Source organism: Xiphophorus couchianus, chromosome 9 (genome assembly GCF_001444195.1).
Source record: "Xiphophorus couchianus chromosome 9, X_couchianus-1.0, whole genome shotgun sequence".
NCBI lineage: Eukaryota > Metazoa > Chordata > Actinopteri > Cyprinodontiformes > Poeciliidae > Xiphophorus > Xiphophorus couchianus.
This window is the reverse complement of record NC_040236.1, coordinates 7,357,848-7,377,062: the sequence shown is the minus strand read 5'-3', so window position 1 is coordinate 7,377,062 and position 19,215 is coordinate 7,357,848. Positions and strand designations below refer to the sequence as shown.

At 36.4% G+C, this 19,215-nt stretch overlaps 1 protein-coding gene across 3 annotated transcripts; it reads left to right on the top strand.

Moving 5' to 3' along the window:
• Positions 1–5,133: 5,133 nt before the first annotated feature.
• Positions 5,134–17,259, top strand: il12rb1 (interleukin 12 receptor subunit beta 1). 3 transcript variants are annotated; one of them, XM_028028738.1, is made up of 15 exons: positions 5,134–5,306; positions 5,890–6,013; positions 8,422–8,594; positions 8,666–8,810; positions 8,907–8,938; positions 11,308–11,430; positions 11,791–11,867; positions 12,994–13,207; positions 13,301–13,447; positions 13,590–13,688; positions 14,569–14,724; positions 14,815–14,970; positions 15,115–15,184; positions 15,663–15,738; positions 16,587–17,259. In XM_028028738.1, the coding sequence occupies exons 1-15, from the start codon at positions 5,138–5,140 to the stop codon at positions 16,884–16,886; spliced, it is 2,061 nt and encodes a 686-aa protein (XP_027884539.1). In that variant the 5' UTR covers positions 5,134–5,137; the 3' UTR covers positions 16,887–17,259. The 3 variants fall into 3 exon arrangements, with proteins under 3 accessions (XP_027884539.1, XP_027884538.1, XP_027884537.1); XM_028028737.1 differs by having other exon boundaries at positions 5,135–5,306; positions 8,666–8,805; positions 8,905–8,938; positions 13,557–13,688; XM_028028736.1 differs by having other exon boundaries at positions 5,135–5,306; positions 13,557–13,688.
• The last annotated feature ends 1,956 nt before the right edge of the window (positions 17,260–19,215 follow it).

The window sequence follows — 19,215 nt, the reverse complement described above, 5'->3', positions numbered from 1 at the left end:
GATGCTGATGCCTATCTCCAGCGGTCAACGGGTTAGAGGCGGGGTCACGGTGGACAGGTTGCCAGTACATCACAGGTTTTAGGGGAGTCAATTAATGAATTCAGCAGATAGATAGATAGATAGATAGATAGATAGATAGATAGATAGATAGATAGATAGATAGATAGATAGATAGATAGATAGATAGATAGATAGATAGAATCCATACTATGCCTTTTATACATCATGTCATTGAATCATTTGATGCCTGGAAATAATTTTATTGTTGAGGACACAATAAAGAATTCAAATTAACTATCAAAACAAATATCTACACTCACTGAGTGTAGATATTTGCACAGTGAAGTAAAATCAAATTTAACTTAGGAGAAAGGACATTTTTAAAGCAGTGTTTTTCAACCCTGGTTCTCAAGGCACTCTGCCCTGCATGTTTTAGGCATTTCGCTGATTCAGCACACATGATTTCAGTTGATGGCTGATTAACAGGCTTTTGCTGAAATCCAATCATCTGAATGGGTGTGCTGAAGCAGGGGGACATTGTGCAGGTCATTGTGCATTGAAGATCAGGGTTGGGAAATACTGGACTAAGGAACACAGCTGACTGGTCAGAAATAAAGATGTGGAAAAAGTTTAAATCAACATTAGAACGTGAAGGAATAACATAAGGTTTGGTTATCTCTGTTCATCATCCAAAACTGGAACCATAACCTACTCAGACATATCCATCCTATACAGGCAAGGCTAGAAAAGCATTAATATGGAATGGAGCCAAGATGCCTGCGGTAACTCTAAGGGAGGAGAATGATTGGAAAAACTGATGACAGAGGAAAGTATTACTTTCCTCACTTAGCAAATCTGTTATTTAAGGAAGTGTCGGAAGAAGAAAAGGTACGTTTTTAGATGAAACCATAAAAAGTAATTTGCAGTTTCCCATGAGCCTTGTGGGAAGTATCATGCTGTGAGGAGACCACTATGCAGAAAAGGACAGGAAAAAAAGAGAATATGTATGATTTTTATTTTTTTACTTTAGCAGCAACCTGTGGTTAACGTTTTCACAATGGTTCCAACTAGAGTAAGTGAAATATAATTGCCTGATAAACTAACGCATTTGGATGAATTATTTCCAAGAGAACAACCCTTATTTAAAAGAGCTGTTTGAATTTCTGAGTTTGACTCCTCAAATACAGTCTCTCTCTTCAAAGCTCTTCTTGTGACAAAATCAGCATGAACCCAACTGGAATTACATGAAACAACTAATGCTGAATACACAGTTAACACAAGCTGTCAGCTGCTCCTCTGAGCGCCTCAAACATGCAAACCCTATTCAGATCTGCTGCTGAGACTCCAACTAAAAACGTTTCTTTAAGATTCTTTCAAATAAAATCTGTTAGATCAGTGCAAAACTGAAGGACACTAACTACTACTAACTACCCCACATGACTCCACTTAATTCATATAATCAGTTCAGGTTGCTCTCATTCTAATAATTCAATATGGACATGATTTTTTTTTTTTGTTTTTAAGTTTTTTTTGCCAAGCTAGAACAATAATATACAAAGCCTTCCAAAACATTATTATTTTTTTATTTATTCGAAGTAAATCAGTAGATTTAGTAGAAATAGCATGGTGCTTTACATTTTAGAAATTATAAAATGCTGCTTAAAACTGTCCATCATCACCAGAGTTTTTCCACCTCACTGATACACACACGTCCCTGCAACCTTACAACCTACATTTTCAGTTTCTCATAAGTATCGCTGAAACTGTGGGTTATCTGGTCAGTTAAACGGTTTCTATTTTTGCAAGCAACTTTTTAAAACAAACATAGAATGACAGGGTGTGAAACTTCATGGCAGGGAAATGGGGAACAGAATGAGGATCCAGTTTGGGGAAGAGTCACAGGAAGATGCCACTTCATACACCACAATGTGACGATCGTTAAGTCCCAGAAGCTCCTCAAACGGCTTCTGCCTTACCGTAAGCACAAATTCTGGTAATAAAGAGACACTTTGTGGTCTACAAATCACACCAAGAACAATAGACTATTGCATTTTCCTGTTGAACCTATACAAATAAATGTAAACATTGTGTCAATTCCAATATATTGAATGTTCAGTTGCTTAAAAATAAAGTCCCTAGTTTTCTAAGTGAGGTTATCTGGAGAGGGTTTGAGCAATTAGTAGATAGCTGTGTGAATGAAACTACTATGTACCAGCCGGAACATTTTAATGTTGATAGTTACCCAGGGCAATGTCAACTCCACATTTTATTATATATTTTTAGGACATTTTAGTATTTTTTTCTGTGTTAGTATTTATTTAGAATCAATGCTCATTTTAATTAAAAGAATTAAACTGGTAATAAACAATGCAATTATTTTTTCTCTAAATCTAAAGGACAGTGGAGCTTACTCTAATTATTGTTTAAATACAAACTTCTATGAAGGATGAGATTATACCTGGGAAGATCTGAAGAACAATGATTAAACTACGTAAAAGACTATACTGTAAGAACATCATGGAAAAGAGGCTTTGGAACATAACATTTTGGATTTTCATGCCTAAACATAATCTGGAGGAGAAGATTTGAATAAAACAAAAAGTTCAGAACCAACTTTGATCTGTCAGATTCCAAGGCAAGAACCACCTAAGCTGGAACTGGGAAGACTGCTTTACTTTGTATCATGACCCTTAGATCAGAGTTTGTCCTTTCCCCTTAGTTGATCATTTCAATTGGGTTTTCATTTTTCATCATCATTGCCTCAATCTATAAGCTTACTTGTTTTATTTGTTTATTACTATGCCTCAGTTCTCTCTCTTGATCTTTTGGAAGCTAAAATGGTAGCAGTCTTCCCAGTTGCATAGCAGAAACCACAGATAAAAAGCAAAATTTTCTATGTGTAGTATTTTAGCAGACACTACATGTTGCCTCAGTATGACCAGTTAGAAACAGTAAATGACACTGACAAGTTGTCAGCCACCGCTAAGTGACAAGTGTTATGAGTAAACAGACTCTAGGTGTAGACCAGTCACATCAGAGGTACTGTGATGGTTTTGGCTTCCGGATATTTTTAACATTTGTCAAGCCGTAGCTCACACAAACAACAAAGATCTGGGTTATACATCACATCAAAGGCATAGAGACACCAGCAACATACAATGCTGAAGCATTAACATTGCAGTTAGAACAATTTGAAGTTAAGCTCATGACATTGTATGTGACATTTATTGATATCTTATGGCACAATACGGAAGATAAAAATTTGACATAAATTGCAAATTTGTAGGTGGACCAAACTGCAGACTGGAGCTGGGAGCATGAATAATGTAGAAGAATTTCATGAAAACATAAAGAACAAGAACTTACAAAAAAACAAAAACAAAACAAAACATGGAGACAGAGACAATGCAGTGAGCCAGAGGAGAACAAAAACCACAGAAATCCAGGAAATAAAGAACAGCACAGAAACTACAGGGAGAAAATAGGTTATAACAGGAACCAAAAGGAGGGTGACAGAAGTGTTAAGTTACTTTGAGTGTGACTGGAGGACAATGGGCTGATGATTAGCTAACTGATTGCAGGTGTGAGGGGAGCGAGAGAAAAAGTGGCACAGGGGGCAAGGGAAAGTACACAAGGTTTTGGGAAATTAATCAAACACTAAAGAATAACTAGACCCAAGAAACATAATAAAACTAGGGAAACAAAAAATAACTAGACACAAGAAGTAATTATAAACTAGAAACACTAAGGAAGAACTGGACCAAAGCATAACAGAAACATGGTTGATTTAATCAAAGAAAATTAACTAAGGAGCACAGAAAGTAATAAAAACGCAAAACCAACTCAAGAAACCAAGATGCTGACAAAATTAAAAAGCATAAGTTTTTCTTGACTAGTCAAATATGGGAGTGATCTCTGCATCCCTCTAATAATAAATGTTTTGATACTTATATAAAGCATCAAAACATGATATGACATGACATGACAAGTTGGCAGATAATAAAACTGGCATTTTGGATGAATAACTAAAAAGTAAAATGTTAAAATGGAAGATATGTCCTGTCCAGATTTGAAGCTAATTAAAAAACAACTAAAGGTAAATTTATAAACTATCTGCTAGAGATTTTAACTCAAAATATTGTTTCAAAAACAGTGCTGCTCCTCCACCTTTTCACAGCTTAGTTTCTGCTCCTCCACTTTTTCACAGCTTAGTTTCTGCAAAAGTTAACATTCTACTATTATATTTCATACATTGAAAATGCTTTCTCTTTAGCTTTCATTCAAATAAGCTGTGCGATTTTCTTGGCTTGTTGCAATGCAACACATTCCCTGCAAGGGAGCCTCTGTCACTCAGCAGTCAGACAGGATGCAGAGAAAAGGTGGTGGTCTGCACAATGCATCAGTTCTAACGAAAGGAAGTGACAATCGCAACCTCCTCAGACCACGCTTCTCCATGTTTTAGGACACTGAAACTGTGTTGCATAAAATGATGTTTAACACAACATTTTTGTTGTCTCTTATGCCAAATCTTATTTTACAGTTAACTGAGATCTCCAGAAAACCCATTTAGCACTTTGCATAAAATAAGATAGCCCTGTTATATTGTTTCCTTATATTGTTTCTTTTCCAAATTGATGTACTTTGTTACTGTTGTAGTTTTGAACATTTCTTTTTCAATGATTCTTGTCAGAAAAGAGGAAAAATGGCACACTTGTCCTTGACAGCACTGTCTGATGAAGAAAATAAATGTTTAATTAACTGAAATCATGAAGCCAAAAACACTTTGACCTAGATGATTTATACAGTTTCTCAGATTCTTACCCAAATTGAGAAAACTTGGTACTTTTCCCCTCCTTTTAATAACTCAATTAGGTGTGCAAGCAGCTCTCTATGTGACACATCACGCTACATGTAGGTGTCTATAATCTTTTCCTGTAGTTTCCCCAATTATTTCGACACTATTGATGGTAAGCGTAAACAGAAAAATAATTGTAGGGAAATGAGCATAGAAAAAAATCAAGAAAAGACTTCAAAGAGTCACTGCAATGGATGTCTGCAAGGGTGACGAACACAAGCTCCCCCCACCCCTGACTCGTTGTGGTTTTGCTCTAACTCATATAAGTTGAGATGTGAAAATATGACGTTTCTGGGAAACACAAATCAGTTATGCGAACATAGGTTGGCTTCATGGGCTCTCCTACACTCAGTTATGATCATCTTTCTACTTTACCTCATGGAAACTTTTCAGCACTTGAGTTCACTAAATGGATACGTGATATTTCTGCTCCTTGCAACAATCAGCAAAGGTAAACTCATCATTTTATTTTCTCTAAAGAGTCATTGTCAAACTTTTATTGACAACAAAATGACTCCTGGATAATAACCTTTCATACGAAAGTGACAAATCAACTAAAGTGAAGATCAGCCGCAGAACATTGGTTAGCTTATCAGAATTATGTGGTTTGCACTAGCAGGTGACATCCGCTCAGCGCTGTCTGAGCTGCCTCAGTGAAGACCTACCGATCAAATTCAAACCGATATCTAACCTGTTGTCCAGATGGTTGTTTAAAGTTACTTTCAGATTTCTGTTCAAATTCACTTCACACTCTCTTTGGAAGAGGAAAAAAAGATCTATTTTATGGTAAACGTTACGCCACACAAACGTTCAAGTGGATGCGTCTAAAAAAGAAAAGGGAAAAGAAACACAATTACACAAAAATCTACAACAAGCTCCAAAGAGGGAGTGTAAGGAAGTCCATTTATTGAATAATTTGGCTTAACAGCAGCAATAGAAAAGAACATACCATTTAATCAAACTGATCATTTTTCTGTTTGCTCAAATATTAATTTCTTGACATAAATAGATGTATAACACTATTTTCTTTTAAGGGTCAGCATGTGAACCTCCTTCCAGTCCTCTGTGCTTCCGACAAGATGAAGACAAGGATGTTTACATCTGTGAATGGGATTTCAACACCACTGAAACAGAAGTGACATTTGACTTTTACTTTAAGTGAGTACTGCTCAGTGTTGAAGAGGAAGGTTTTGTAAACAGAACTCCTGAAAGAAACGTTAAGCAGCATGCAGATAAACTCCTTTCAGTTCTCTCTAAGGACGAAAGAGTTAGGAGATAGGTCACCATTTCCTCTAGTATGAAAGTGAAGCTGTAATGCTGCAGATATAAATGTCATCATGAGGGTTTACCATGAATAGACTGAATGCTTTATTTATCTAAACATACTGAATGATTGCTAAATTGGTCCAAAAGTTTTGTCCCTTGTGTGATGTTTTATACAAAAAAACAAACAAACTATTCTGTTAGTTATTTCATGTTGTAGCTCTGAGGTTAATCTTAACCGGTGGTTCTCTGTAGAGTGTACTATAGGGTCATAAAATGCCACATGATAAAAGCAACAGTACTGTACAGTAAAATACAAACGGTCTTAAAAAATTTAAACAATTTTTGCTGTTTGCTGTTTCCATAGGATTAAGTTGGGTCTGACAAAGACTCTTGATGATTAGATCATCAGCATTGTGTGTATAAAATAAGACTTTTTAGCACTTTACAATTTCCAATTTTTTCTTAGCTATCAAACAGTGCAATTAAGTTCAGTTCATTATTCAACTTGATTAAAAAAAATTGCATTGAATCACTGACTTGCAACATTCACTCCTTCTGGACAACCATGTAGATACATTGGGCAATCACTTGCAGAAATCTTCAAAACAAACAAACAAAAACAATCCAGACAGGTTGGATGGAGGAAGCCATGGAAAGAGAGAAGAGCAAAAAACAAAACAATAATTCAAGGGGGGGGGGGGGCGATCGAAAGATCATACAATTAAATGAAAAGTTCAGCGGGAAGACAATGAGGTCGTCCAGTAATATCCACAAAGATATTCTGGATGTAGGAAAATATGTAGGAGGTCAGCCATGGTGATGATGGGAGTCAGGAGGCTTATAGCGCTGGAGTTCTGGAAGACTGTGGTGCAGAAGCTTGGAATTTTGAGACCATTATCATAGGAGGACAGGAGACCAGAGGCCTGTGACGAAGGTGCTCAAGAGGCTGTCTGGGCAGCAAATCAGGAGGCCATCAGCAGAAGCTGAGCCACACAGGAGAAAGATTACACAAATACTTGGAGACTGAAAGCTAGCAACGCAGGAGCTTTGAGGCCAGCAATAGTGGAGTAGGAGAATCCAGAAGTCAATGACAGTGACTGAGGATTCTGAAGACTCATCCTAAAGGCGGAAGAACCCAGATGATGGCTGGCGATGAAGGCGAAGGAACCTTTGGGTATACTATACTGGAGGCCCAAAGACCATCTTGAGACAGGGACCCATGGCGGAGCTCTGTAGGTTGGAATGCTTGGTGTGTCTGGAGCCCATTCAGGTGCTCAGGAGGCTGGCACTGAAGCCAGAGACATCCTTGGAGGAGCCCAGAAAGAGCTAGGCTGCCAGAGAGGAGAATTGCAGCAGCAAGGTCAGCTTCTGCTGCTGCAGGAGAGAGTTGAATAACTTCTGCTGCTGCCTTGAGATCTGTTAGGGCTGCTGCAGGCGGAGCATCTAATGGTCTGAGCTGTAGGAGGGGTTTTTTTTTTGATACGTGACATTAGTTGTGAATCTTGGAAATGACAGCTAAGAAGAAGAGAAGTGCAGACCTCAGCCCGATCCCTTGGAGAAGGTGTAAAAGATCTGCTAGACCCACCTCACATGGAGAGTGTGATGCGTAGGACACAAATGCAGAGCACTGCTGGTTGTAGTGGTGTCCTCAGTGCGGACAGATCGACCAAAGCGAAGTAGAGGACCTCACAGGGAGCCAGGGCAAGAAAACAAAAGAAAAGAGTTAAGGAAAGAGAGAAGCTACAGCACTAGGGAGTTTTATTGCTGACAAGAACCAGGTGGTTTATTAGTAAAAGACTTCAGCTAAGATTCGAGACCAGACAGAGAGAATGAAGGCAAGAGAATGATGGCCCAAGAGGAGGAGAAGAAAAGTAAACATAGACCAGGAAACAAGCAAAACAAATAATAAAGAGACAAAGAATAGAATATTGTAAATACACACAAAAAATTGTGATTGGGCAGGCTTTCCACAAATAATCTGGACTATTGTAGACAGAAAAATCAACCAATAGTGAATAATAAACAGGCAGAAGTCCATTGTGGTTTGAGAACCATCAAAGAACTGGTGATATGTTTCAGACAGTAAGTGTAGTTTGATGGAATAAATACCGCACAGGTTTAACACATATAACTGTTTCCTACATATGATGTTGATGAAAATTAAAGTAAAAACATAAAGTTCATGAGAATAAAAAGTGTGTATATAGATCAAATTGTGGTTTTAGTATGGCAGGCTGTATTTACTCATTTTACAAACATGTATTTAATTTGATCATTTTTACATCTCCATTTTTTGGTAGTGACAGTTCTGAAATTGCCTCAAAATACAAAATTGGAGACATTAAGGAGAACCACATAGAGCTCGGTGAGGAAAGACTGATAGTCACTTTAAGAGTTGACATGTGGGTGGAGGCTCGTGCTGGAAAATCCATCTGCACCTCACCTATAAGGTCTGGAATATTGCAAAATACAGGTACCGGATGCACCGAACAACACTCAACCATATGTTTTCACAAAATGTTTAACAGTTGTTTTTCTCTACAGTTAAATATGAACCACCACAAAATATAAATGTGTTCTGGTTGAGAAACAATCTCAGTTTAAGTTGGGAGTCTAAATATCCATCTTTAGCTGAGGTCTGGTTCAGGAAATATCAGAATCATGAAAAAGAATCATGGGAAAAAGTAAGGTTAATTGTTCTTTCTTTACAAGTTCTTATGTTTTTGCATTTCTTTTAAGTTACCTATTGACTAATACTAATTTATGTTGACATTTTCTTACAGAGACTAATGAATACTACCAATGAAGCTCCTAAGCGTGAGTGCACAAATATTCCTTCAGTTAGTCTTTCAAATTATATGTGAATCCCTGGATTTCTGCTTGTATTCTGGTTTCCTTTCTCTGCTCCGAAAACATTGCATCTTTGATATTTAAATGTAAAATTGCCTGGGCCTGGTAGTTGGTAGCACTGTAGCCTTTCAGCAAGAAGGTTCAAATTCTGAACATGATTGACAGCACTAAGACCCTCCTTCTGGCTCTCATTGGTTGCTTCTGACCAAGTGGTGTAATTCTGCAGATTGTTGTAGGACCATAGGGAGGCAGAAGAGGAGCTCCATGTTTTCATTGATTATCTGTCTCATACTATGCTGTCATGACATAGTAATAGTTTTTACAAATATTTAAAAATATATATATTCTTGATAAAAGTTACCTACTGCAGCTTTAATGTAGCCCATCCATTTTGTTTACAAATGGATGGGTAAACAAAAAGATTACAAATAATAGTTAATTTATTTTTATTGAAACAGAAAAACCCCTTGTTGTGAATTTTTTGAAGAATACAGCTTACCAGGTTCAAATGAGATAGACAGAAAAGAGAGATGCCTTTAGGCCAAATGCCTAAAGGCGGAAAACTAGCAAGCATGGATAAACACCGGTCATAAAACAATAGAGACATCTTTAGAAATACAAATCCATAAAAGAAATTTTAAAAATTCACAATCCTGGAGAAAGCCTATAGTAAGTTAAAGTATAGCGATATTTGGCAGCATCAGCATGACATAAAGGAAACAGACAATAAGCTCAATAGAAACGTATTCTTTTAAAATTATTACGCAATATTTTGTGCATGTGGAACAATACCAATAACAAGTCACCAGTAATAATCAGACTGAGTCATTGTTTAAGATGATTGCATATGGAAGGAAAGATGTTCTGTATCTGTCTGTTCTGTATTTCACCTGTGTGTGGTGGAGCCAGGGTTGGTCCAGGTTGTCTATGATGGATGACAATTTCTTCAGTATCCTCACCTCCTTCACAGTCTCAAATTCAGTTCAACATCAATTACTCATTCAAACCCAAATCTGATTGCTTGAAATAGGCACCAATATTAAAACAACTGCAAATTCCACCATCCTTAACAGCTGGAATCCTATTTAGTTCACAGCTTCACACAGCAACATATTTTATTAAAACTCCTGAAATATCAATTTACTATTATTTAATAATCAAAATTGTTATAATTTGTACAAACTAATACATGTCATTAGTAATTACAGTGTTGAGATCTTGGTGATTAGTTGATATTTTAGTTGATGTTGATGTTCTGACCCTATTCAGGGCATGTTTTTTTTTTTTTTTTGCACGTCTGGGTTTCATGTTTTGCATCGTTTGTGGTTTTTTCTTTTGAAGTTCAGTATTGCTCTTTATGTGTGTGGCTGAAGGTACTAGGGTGTGTTAAGCTCTACATTTAGAAACCTAGTTGCCTTTCAGCTCAGTTGTGTGTTCTCATTTAAGGTTGGCTATAGCTGCATGATTTATTTCTCTAGACACCTTCACACAAAAATTAGCATTTTTTTTAGTTCAAGTAGAGCAAACATAAAATAAAAATCATCATGTGATGCGCAGCTCTGAAAAAAATGATTTCTGTTTTTTCCCCAGGGGTTTCATGTTTTTACATTAAGAAAGAAGTATGATTAATCAGTCATCCATTATATCTTTGGTGTGTCATTATCTTTCATCTGAGATGTGCACTCCTGTTGCATATGGACTAATAACGTACATGCAAAATTCTGATATCTGAAAAGCAAATGAGGAAATGTATGTTAGAACTATTGCCTTGCAGCTTGAGGTTCGCATTCTGGTCTCTCTCTTCATGGTGTCATGCTTAGTGGTGTTGAGCTTGGACCAAGGCACAAACAGGAAATCTGACAGTTCGTCCTGAATAGTTTAACAAATAAAAATGGAGCAACGTTCAGAACTTGGTTTGTGGCACAATGGGAAAACATGGAGGAAAACACAAAAGACACAACACATCAGAATATCAAATACAGAAATACTGAAAATTATGGACGGAATCAACAATGGGAAAAGAGACAAGGGAGCTATAAATATGATGAGAAAGGAGTGGAGAACTATATAGGAACCAAAAATGTAATCACAGGCAGTGAGGAACAGTTGGGGAGTAAATGGGAACTGTGTGTTACCCAGGGAGCTGTGTGGTTCACAGTCCTAAGATGGACTGGGAACCTGTCCATGGTGTAACCCGCATCTCGTTTAATCATTTAATGGAGATAGGCACCAAGCGGTGTATTTATGCAGATCGGATGCACAGAGGAGCATATATAGAAAATGGATGGGTAAACAAAAGATTACAATTAATAGTTAAATTCTTTTTACTGAAACAGAAAAACTCCTTGTTGTGAATCTCCTGAAGAATACAGCTTACCAGGTTCAAATTAGACAGAGGTCCATCCAGGCTGCAACTGCGCTGTGGAGCAACTGGTCACCAGTTGTGATAGTTCCTGCAGGTAAACCGATGTAATTTTCTGCTTCCTTTTAGTACAGCTGAAAACTATAAGCACACATCTAAGCTTTTAAATCCCTCGAGGTACACATTAAAATGATACTTACTCATTGAAACTACACAAGTGCATGCAATTGTACTCACAAAGACAAAACTTTTCTGTAGATACAAAATGAGCTCAAAACCTCAAAATTTCAATGGTTATATAATCTTTGTAAACAATTAAAAGACTGTGTCTGTATTTATGAAAGTAAATAAAAAAGACAGAGTGCTTTAAAAATATGATTTCTTTATTAACTCTTATTTGGTCTGATTAAAACACAAATATGTAAAAGTTTTTTTTTAATTATTATTTTTCCAACAGAATTTGAAAAACCTCCGTTAGTTCGGAGCACAACAACACTTTTAAATGGAACTCAACAAGTCAACCTGACTTGGGAGGTAAGTAAGTTTAATTTACTGGATATTTTGTTACATAATAAAACCTACTGAAACAAATTGAGTTACACAATAAATAAATCAAAGAATAAAAATAGAATGAAGACATAATATCATAACAGAGTTATTTAAATTGTAGTTTAGAACCAGTCTTCCAGCAATGTGTAACTAGTGCATCTACTGCATAACTTTAGATTCTGATAAGGTGCATTTTATATTACAGTTAGGAAGTATAATTATAACCTCTATAAATAGTGGATAAAACAATTAATAGCCAAAAACCCACGGGAAAAATAAGCTGAAATTATGTAAATCGTAAGAAATTGATATTGGTAGCATTCTGTACTTTTAGCATGCTTTATCTGGTAATACATTTTACTGAAATGGCATACATTTAGGCAAAACTGGACACTTTTTTGTGTTCAGGTGTTTGCATCACACATATTAATATTACTTTTAAAGTGCTATTTATGAGTCATATTGTGTCTTTGGGTCATGAGTTTGACAAATTTGTAACAAATTGGGTCTGTGTTACTTCAGGCGAGTAACATTAATGCTATATGCTTTAAACTTCTGAGGTCTTTTAGAAACCAAATGATTCAGGGATTAAAATAATAACTTTGACGTCTGCAAGTCCTTCCAGCTCCTTGAAAGCCAAATATGAAGAAATTCTTAATAACTCCAGGCTTTTAAACTGTAGTGAGTGCATCAGGATCCCAGTCTTTCACTTCAGCACAAACTGAGATTTGTTTCCTCTGTGTGACTCTGACTCATAGAGCTGCAAAATATTGTGGCAGACAGTTAACGAGTGAACCACTAGTCATTAACGGTGCATATTCTTCACCAGTCTGGAAGCCTTGGTCTGTTGCTCCATCCTGCCTGTCTTACTCTTTCAGCTAGTGTCTTATTTTTATCATGCATAACAATTTTTTTTAAAGAAACCTGTCTAATTCAAGTACTTTCAAATACCATCTGCACATCTACATGCAACTTTTTAAAGAATTTCCATCAACAGATTTTCTAAATCACTAGCTCTCCTTTGTGTTTTTATGCTGCACTACTGTGCAATGGGAGGTGGGGATTTTCCATTTGTTTCTGTATATAATTCAACCTCTGTTCGTCTCATCAGCGGATGCCCCAGGCAGCAGTCATAAGAGGGGTGACTTACATTGTAGACGTCACACAACCCTGTAAGAAGAAGAGTCACAATGCCAAACAGAACAGCTACACCGTTTATGTGTCATACTCAGCTGCCAACATCACTGTTATTGCCAGAAACGCGGCAGGGTTGTCTCCTCCAGCAGTTGTGCATGTGCCAGCTGCTTCTGCCCCAGATTTAAAAAGTAGGTCCTACAGACTGTGTGCATGTATGCGTCAGAACATGTTTATTTCCTCACGTCAACCACAAATGTTTTCATACCTTTCCTTGTTCGCAGCTTGTGACAAAACAATGCTGGATAAGAAATTAAAGAACAAAACGTGCCTGGAGTTTTACGAGCTCCAAGATGCAGATTTGATACCAGAAAGAGTTTGGTGTTTAACTTCAAAGAACAGAACAAACAAAAGAAAGGAAATAAATAACTGTAAGTTGGATATTATGGTTTCTGCACTTTTTTTTAATATCACATCTATCTATGTAATTTTTGCAATTTTGCTCTTCCATGATGAAAATGATCAAATATGGCTCCCCAGACAGCGGAAGCACCTGTTCTGTTTCCATTACAGACATGAAGAACTACACACGCTACCTGTACTTTGAACACAAAATTCATGATGGCAAACCACAGACAGGGAAAATGTGCCTATACTATAAGAAAGAGGGTGGTAAGTGTGTGTACTCAGCTCTGCACCTCAATATGATGCAGGTGGAACACTGCATGATCAACATTATTGTTCATATATGCAATTATACTCCTCAAACATTGATCACTTCTTTACCAGTTCATACTCCCATTTGTTATCCATGCCGTTATGCTTTACTTAGTTGTCTCTTTCCATTGATTGAGGTGAAGACAGATTTGGGCAAATTGAATTAAGACAGATCGAACAAAATTAACAAAAAACTTTTAGAGTCATATTCTGTCTCAAAAAAGAACATAGTATGTAAAATTAGAACATATGGTTTTCAATTAAATTGTGATTAATTAATTACAGACTCTGCAATTAATTCTATTAAAAAATGTAATCAAGTACCACTACTAACAAAAACTATTTCACAACCAAATTATAATCAAGTGGGTCAGTCTTGACCAGTACAATCTGGCTCTCACTTAGTTCTGATTCTGTATTTCTTCAGTAATCTATCCATCAAGTTCTTGTATGTACAGTACAGGAGGCAGAAACAGTCTGATAGTCTATCAGTTATACTGAAAATGGGTTGTCTTGTTTCTCACTGGCTTAAATGTTTAATAATCATTTTGAGTATTTCAGTTTGGGTTTGGGCTAGTTATGATTTTTGCATGAAAATATTTGTGCAAATTTAAACTCTTACAGGGGATTTTTCTTTTGCACATTTTTGCTATAATTGTCTCAATGTATGCCTTTGTTTCTGCATAGTTGGTAGAAATGTTATGGAATAAATTACATATTTCCATATTTTGTAACTATTACAGTGAATACCACTTTATGGTTTTGTCCCTTGACACAGTATCAAAGTCGAATGGAGAAATAATAGATATACATGTTGTTGTTTTTGTTGTTTCAGTGCCAAGCAAAGAGCCACAGAATTTCCTGACTGTTTCTGACACACACGACTCTGCTGATCTAACCTGGAAACAAATTTCATATGAGCACCTCCATGGCTTCCTCACACATTACAAATTATGTACCGTAAAAATAAATTCACAGAGCAAGCCTCCAGGTTTGGAAGACTGTCTTTTCTCTAGTGGTTTCTCTTAATTTGTAGTTAGAAAGAAAATATATTTGCTTGTGTTTTGTCTCATTTAAACAGAGTGCATCAACATATCCGCATCAGCAACAAAACACCATCTGAAAGATTTAACACCGGCAACCAAGTACAACGTCACCCTGGCCGGAGTGACACAAACAGGAGAAGGGCCGGTAGCCATGCAGAGTTTTACCACACTGCGAGAGAAGCCTTTCAATGGTATCAAGCCTGCAAATTCAACTACTGTGTCGAAAAAAAGGCTTTTGTATAGATGTGGATACTTTACAATCACAACAGTAAATTTTCAAGTTGTAAATGTCTTACCTTCTGTTTTTTAATCTGCTATTTTCTCCTTGTCCTTAGTGTGGATAAGTTTTGGATTGTTGCTTGGGTTTTTCCTTTTCTCAATATTTTGCACCGTTGTCTTGAAGAGGTTTGTGAGACTTTCTTTTGCAAACATATTTATATCAAATGTCCATGTCAAAGTTCTTCACAAATATGCAAACAATAATGAGATTGTTTAGTGACAAAATGTTAAAAAGTTCAACTAAGCTAAGCTATATAATGTTAAAATAATGTAACAAGTCTAAGTTTGTAATTTTTTAAAGGTTGTCGTATATTGTTACCCTCTATTTAAAGTTATTGATTATTTACTTCCTTTGTCATATCCGCATCTGTTTTCAGATTGTTTATTTAATTTTCCACTCTCCAATTCAATGTCATTTTGTAATCTAGCTGTATTTTCCATATAGTTCACATAAAATGTGATTATACGGTAGGATTCATGAGTTCTTTTTTTGTTTATGCTGGATTCTAATCATGTGTGTCCTATTTCACAGCTGGCTTTCTGAAAACAAGGTTTCACAAGTTGCTGTTGTGTAAACATTTTCTGTTCTGTCTTGATGTTTTAGAATCAAAATTAAGCTGTTTCCTCCTGTGCCAAAACCCGTGATGCCAGACTTCAGTCTTCGTCCACCAGAGAGCGAAGTAAGAAGCTGTGTCTCCACTGATTGTTTTTAACAATATTTTCTATAATATAAAACTTTGTTTGGCTCAAATTTGACCATTTCTGCATCTAGACTCTTGAATAATTTTTAAATATACCTTTAGTGTATTTTAAAAATGCACTAATATGGGCACAGCGGTTTTGAGAAGGAAAGTCCCTATCAAACATATAGAAAGATGATGTGAAAGAACTACTAACATTTTATTTCCCCACAAAGCAGAAGCATGTTTTTATTTAAGGATCAAACAAATTTAATTTGATGTAAATACATCAGAGCAGGTGGTAAACAAATAGATTTTTGGTTTATCATAAACAAGGAAAAATAGCATACTTCAATTTATCCATATAGCAATGTTATTAATTATGTTACATCATAAAACTGTATAAAGCATTTAGAAAAGAATGCAGTCAGAAAACGATATAGTGGAGATATATGCAAAATTCTAATTATTTTAATAAAATGTGAATTTTCAGTCCAAAACTAGCCATACAGTCATACAGTCAAAGGTTCTTACAGCCCATTATGTTCACATTTCCTTACTCAAAAGTACAATAAATAGCCAAAACAAGAGCTTTTAGTTTGTTATATATAAGAGAAATGTGTATTGCATCCCAGGATTGGCATTTAAAACTTGTTCAAAACATCCAGAACCAAAAAAAGTAAATATAAAAAGTTCTGTATGAAAATTACTGAGTGTAATTTACTGGTATTACTCTCATCTTTGATACCAATGATCGTAACTTATAAGCAACTTAACTTCAGACTTTGTAGTTGTTCCTGTGCCCCAGAATACTGACTCTTCTTTCCACTGATGTGACCCAATAACAGGATATGTGGGAGAGAAAAGAGGAAGTGCATGAGGTCACGCTACACAAGCTAGTTCCAGAGCAGAAGCCCGTTTCAGAGGCCACAGTGCTGAAGGGCGAATGGGATGATGAGGCAGGACAGCAGGTGGAGAAAGACGGATGCTGCTCCGGAGAATCTGATGATGAGAGCTCGAGTCTTGCCTCAGGAGATGACACTTTGAGGAAAGCAGACTTGAAGAACCTGGAACAGGTGGAAATAGAGCTGGCCATGCTGATATATAGGAATGGTCTGGTGTTTGATGTGAAGTCAGAATTACTTTGAGTCACTTTAACTGTTTACCTGCCTCAACAGCACAAGACTGTGCAAGCATTGGACTGAGTTGCTGACAAATGTTTGTCTCTGTAAATAAAACTAAATACAAATGTGAATTTTTTTTTAATTTACTTTTGTATTTTTTTCTATGTTTACTTTTGTGTGTATTTTCTGGAAGTTACTGATGTCTAACACAACATGAATTCAATAAGGTGCCAGTAGTATATCAGAAAGCAGAATAATTCACTACTGCTTCACATTTGCACATTAATATTTTCACATTTTTCAAAACATGGAAGGGAAATCCTGAGCTGGTTTGTAGCATTTTAATATCTTCATTGTATTTTTCTTTTACTGCCTATTAAAATTCAAGTAGTCAGTATCTTTGTTTTCTTTTCTCTTCCATTTTCATTGTCAAATGCATATGTAGTTTTTCTTTTCCATCCATCCATCCATCCATCCATCCATCCATCCATCCACCCATTTTCTTACACCCTTGTCCCTAGTGGGGTTGGAAGGTGCTGGTGCCTATCTCCAGCTAACGTTCCGGGCAAGAGGTGGGGTCACCCTGGACAGGTCGCCAGTCTGTCGCAGGTTTTTCTTTTCCAAATCTTATAATTTCATTTCTAAACATGATATAGTAATTATTACAATTATTGCAGCCTTGTGGGGTATCTTTGCAACAACTCTAAGTACATACCTATAATGACTTCATCTTTATTAAAATCACACTGTATTTTAAGTATCCATCAAGTTTTATTAAATTTTTACTCTGATGGTTAAGAGTCTGGCTCGTTGGTGGTTATTGTAAAAATGCACACAGCAGTTAAAAACAAACGCACACGATGGCTCAAAAATTCAAAAGTAAGCCTCCAGCATGTTTTGAGGAAGCTACATGACAGGAAGTGGTCACAACAAAACAAAATTGTTGACCTTAAAAAATGAAGCAAACAAGAGGCACAAAAGCTTTTGATCTGTCTTATTCAGGGTAGAATATGTCTTTTTTATTTGCACACACACAACAAAAGAGCTGACCTACTTGTATTTTCCACCGCATTGCACATGAATTTGAAAAAAGGGTTTGAGTCAGTGTCTCTTATTGCTTAGCTTGAAAGACCAAAACCAGCAGAAGGAATCTTCTGTAACCCAAACTTAACAGTGTTTATCTTTCACCACATCGAGATAAAAACTTCCCAGTTTTGACCACAGGAGGGACGCCATGTATCTGGTAAACAATCTGTGGTCATTACAGTAGCATAGTGTTTTGTCTGCATGAGCATAGAAGTAAACATTCAAGTGAAGCTTCATTCATTTTGCTTCCAGTTAAATTAATTTTAATTTTTTTCAAAAACTGTAAAGTTTCAGTGAATTTTGCATGATATGTTTCAGTTCTGCTTTGTACCCTCATTGTGCCCCTGCTTCGTTCCACATAAAGTATGCAAGTCATATGTACAGTATATAAGGGCGCTCAACAACAATCGTTGTTGAGCGCCCTATATGTTATATATAACATATAGGGCATATACAGTATAACATATACTGTATGTCATATCTACACATTTCTGCAAATTTCATCTGCAAAGACCTCTGACTGAAGATTGTTGCTGTATGACAATCTCATGACTGTCATGACATGCTAACAGCTTGATTTTCAGACTGCAGAGACAATGTTTCACAGGTCCTGGATGACACCCTCAGTTATTAGCAAGCACCTCACTTTTGAAATCTCTGTTTGGCGGTTTGATTAGAAATTCTGGTATAGAGACGTTCTAGTTGAGGATGTTTCTTGCCCATTATGATCGATGGACAGGGTGGTTTTAACTTCCTGCTCCTTCTCTCTGCTCTGCATCCAATAAGCCTCCTTTTTCAATTTCTCTGGGAATTGTGATCATAGCTCAGGTATTATTTGAGTTTTTGAGATACATTTTGATATCACAAGACCAAGACAACACCTGACAACCCTACCTTGCCATTGCAAGGCTTCAAACAGGATGTTTTCAGACAAAAGTCTCGACTGAGGTTAAAGTGATACACAGTGTCATCAGTAAGTTACAACTGAGATACAGAAACTGGAAGAGTCACTGAGTGGATAACCTTCCTAGACTGATGACTGCTTTACTGTGAACAGTAACTCTTTATATTCTCCATAAATTTAACCTAAAAGACAAATATTCATACTTTTTGAGAGTAGTTTTCATAGCATTAATCAGAAGAGCAATCACCCACTGATCATTGCAGATTTACTGTAGATCAACATGGTAATTTCATATTTTGTGAACATATTTTTACCCAATTGGATCTGACAAAAAAGATACTTCAAAATACAGAGTTGTCCGTT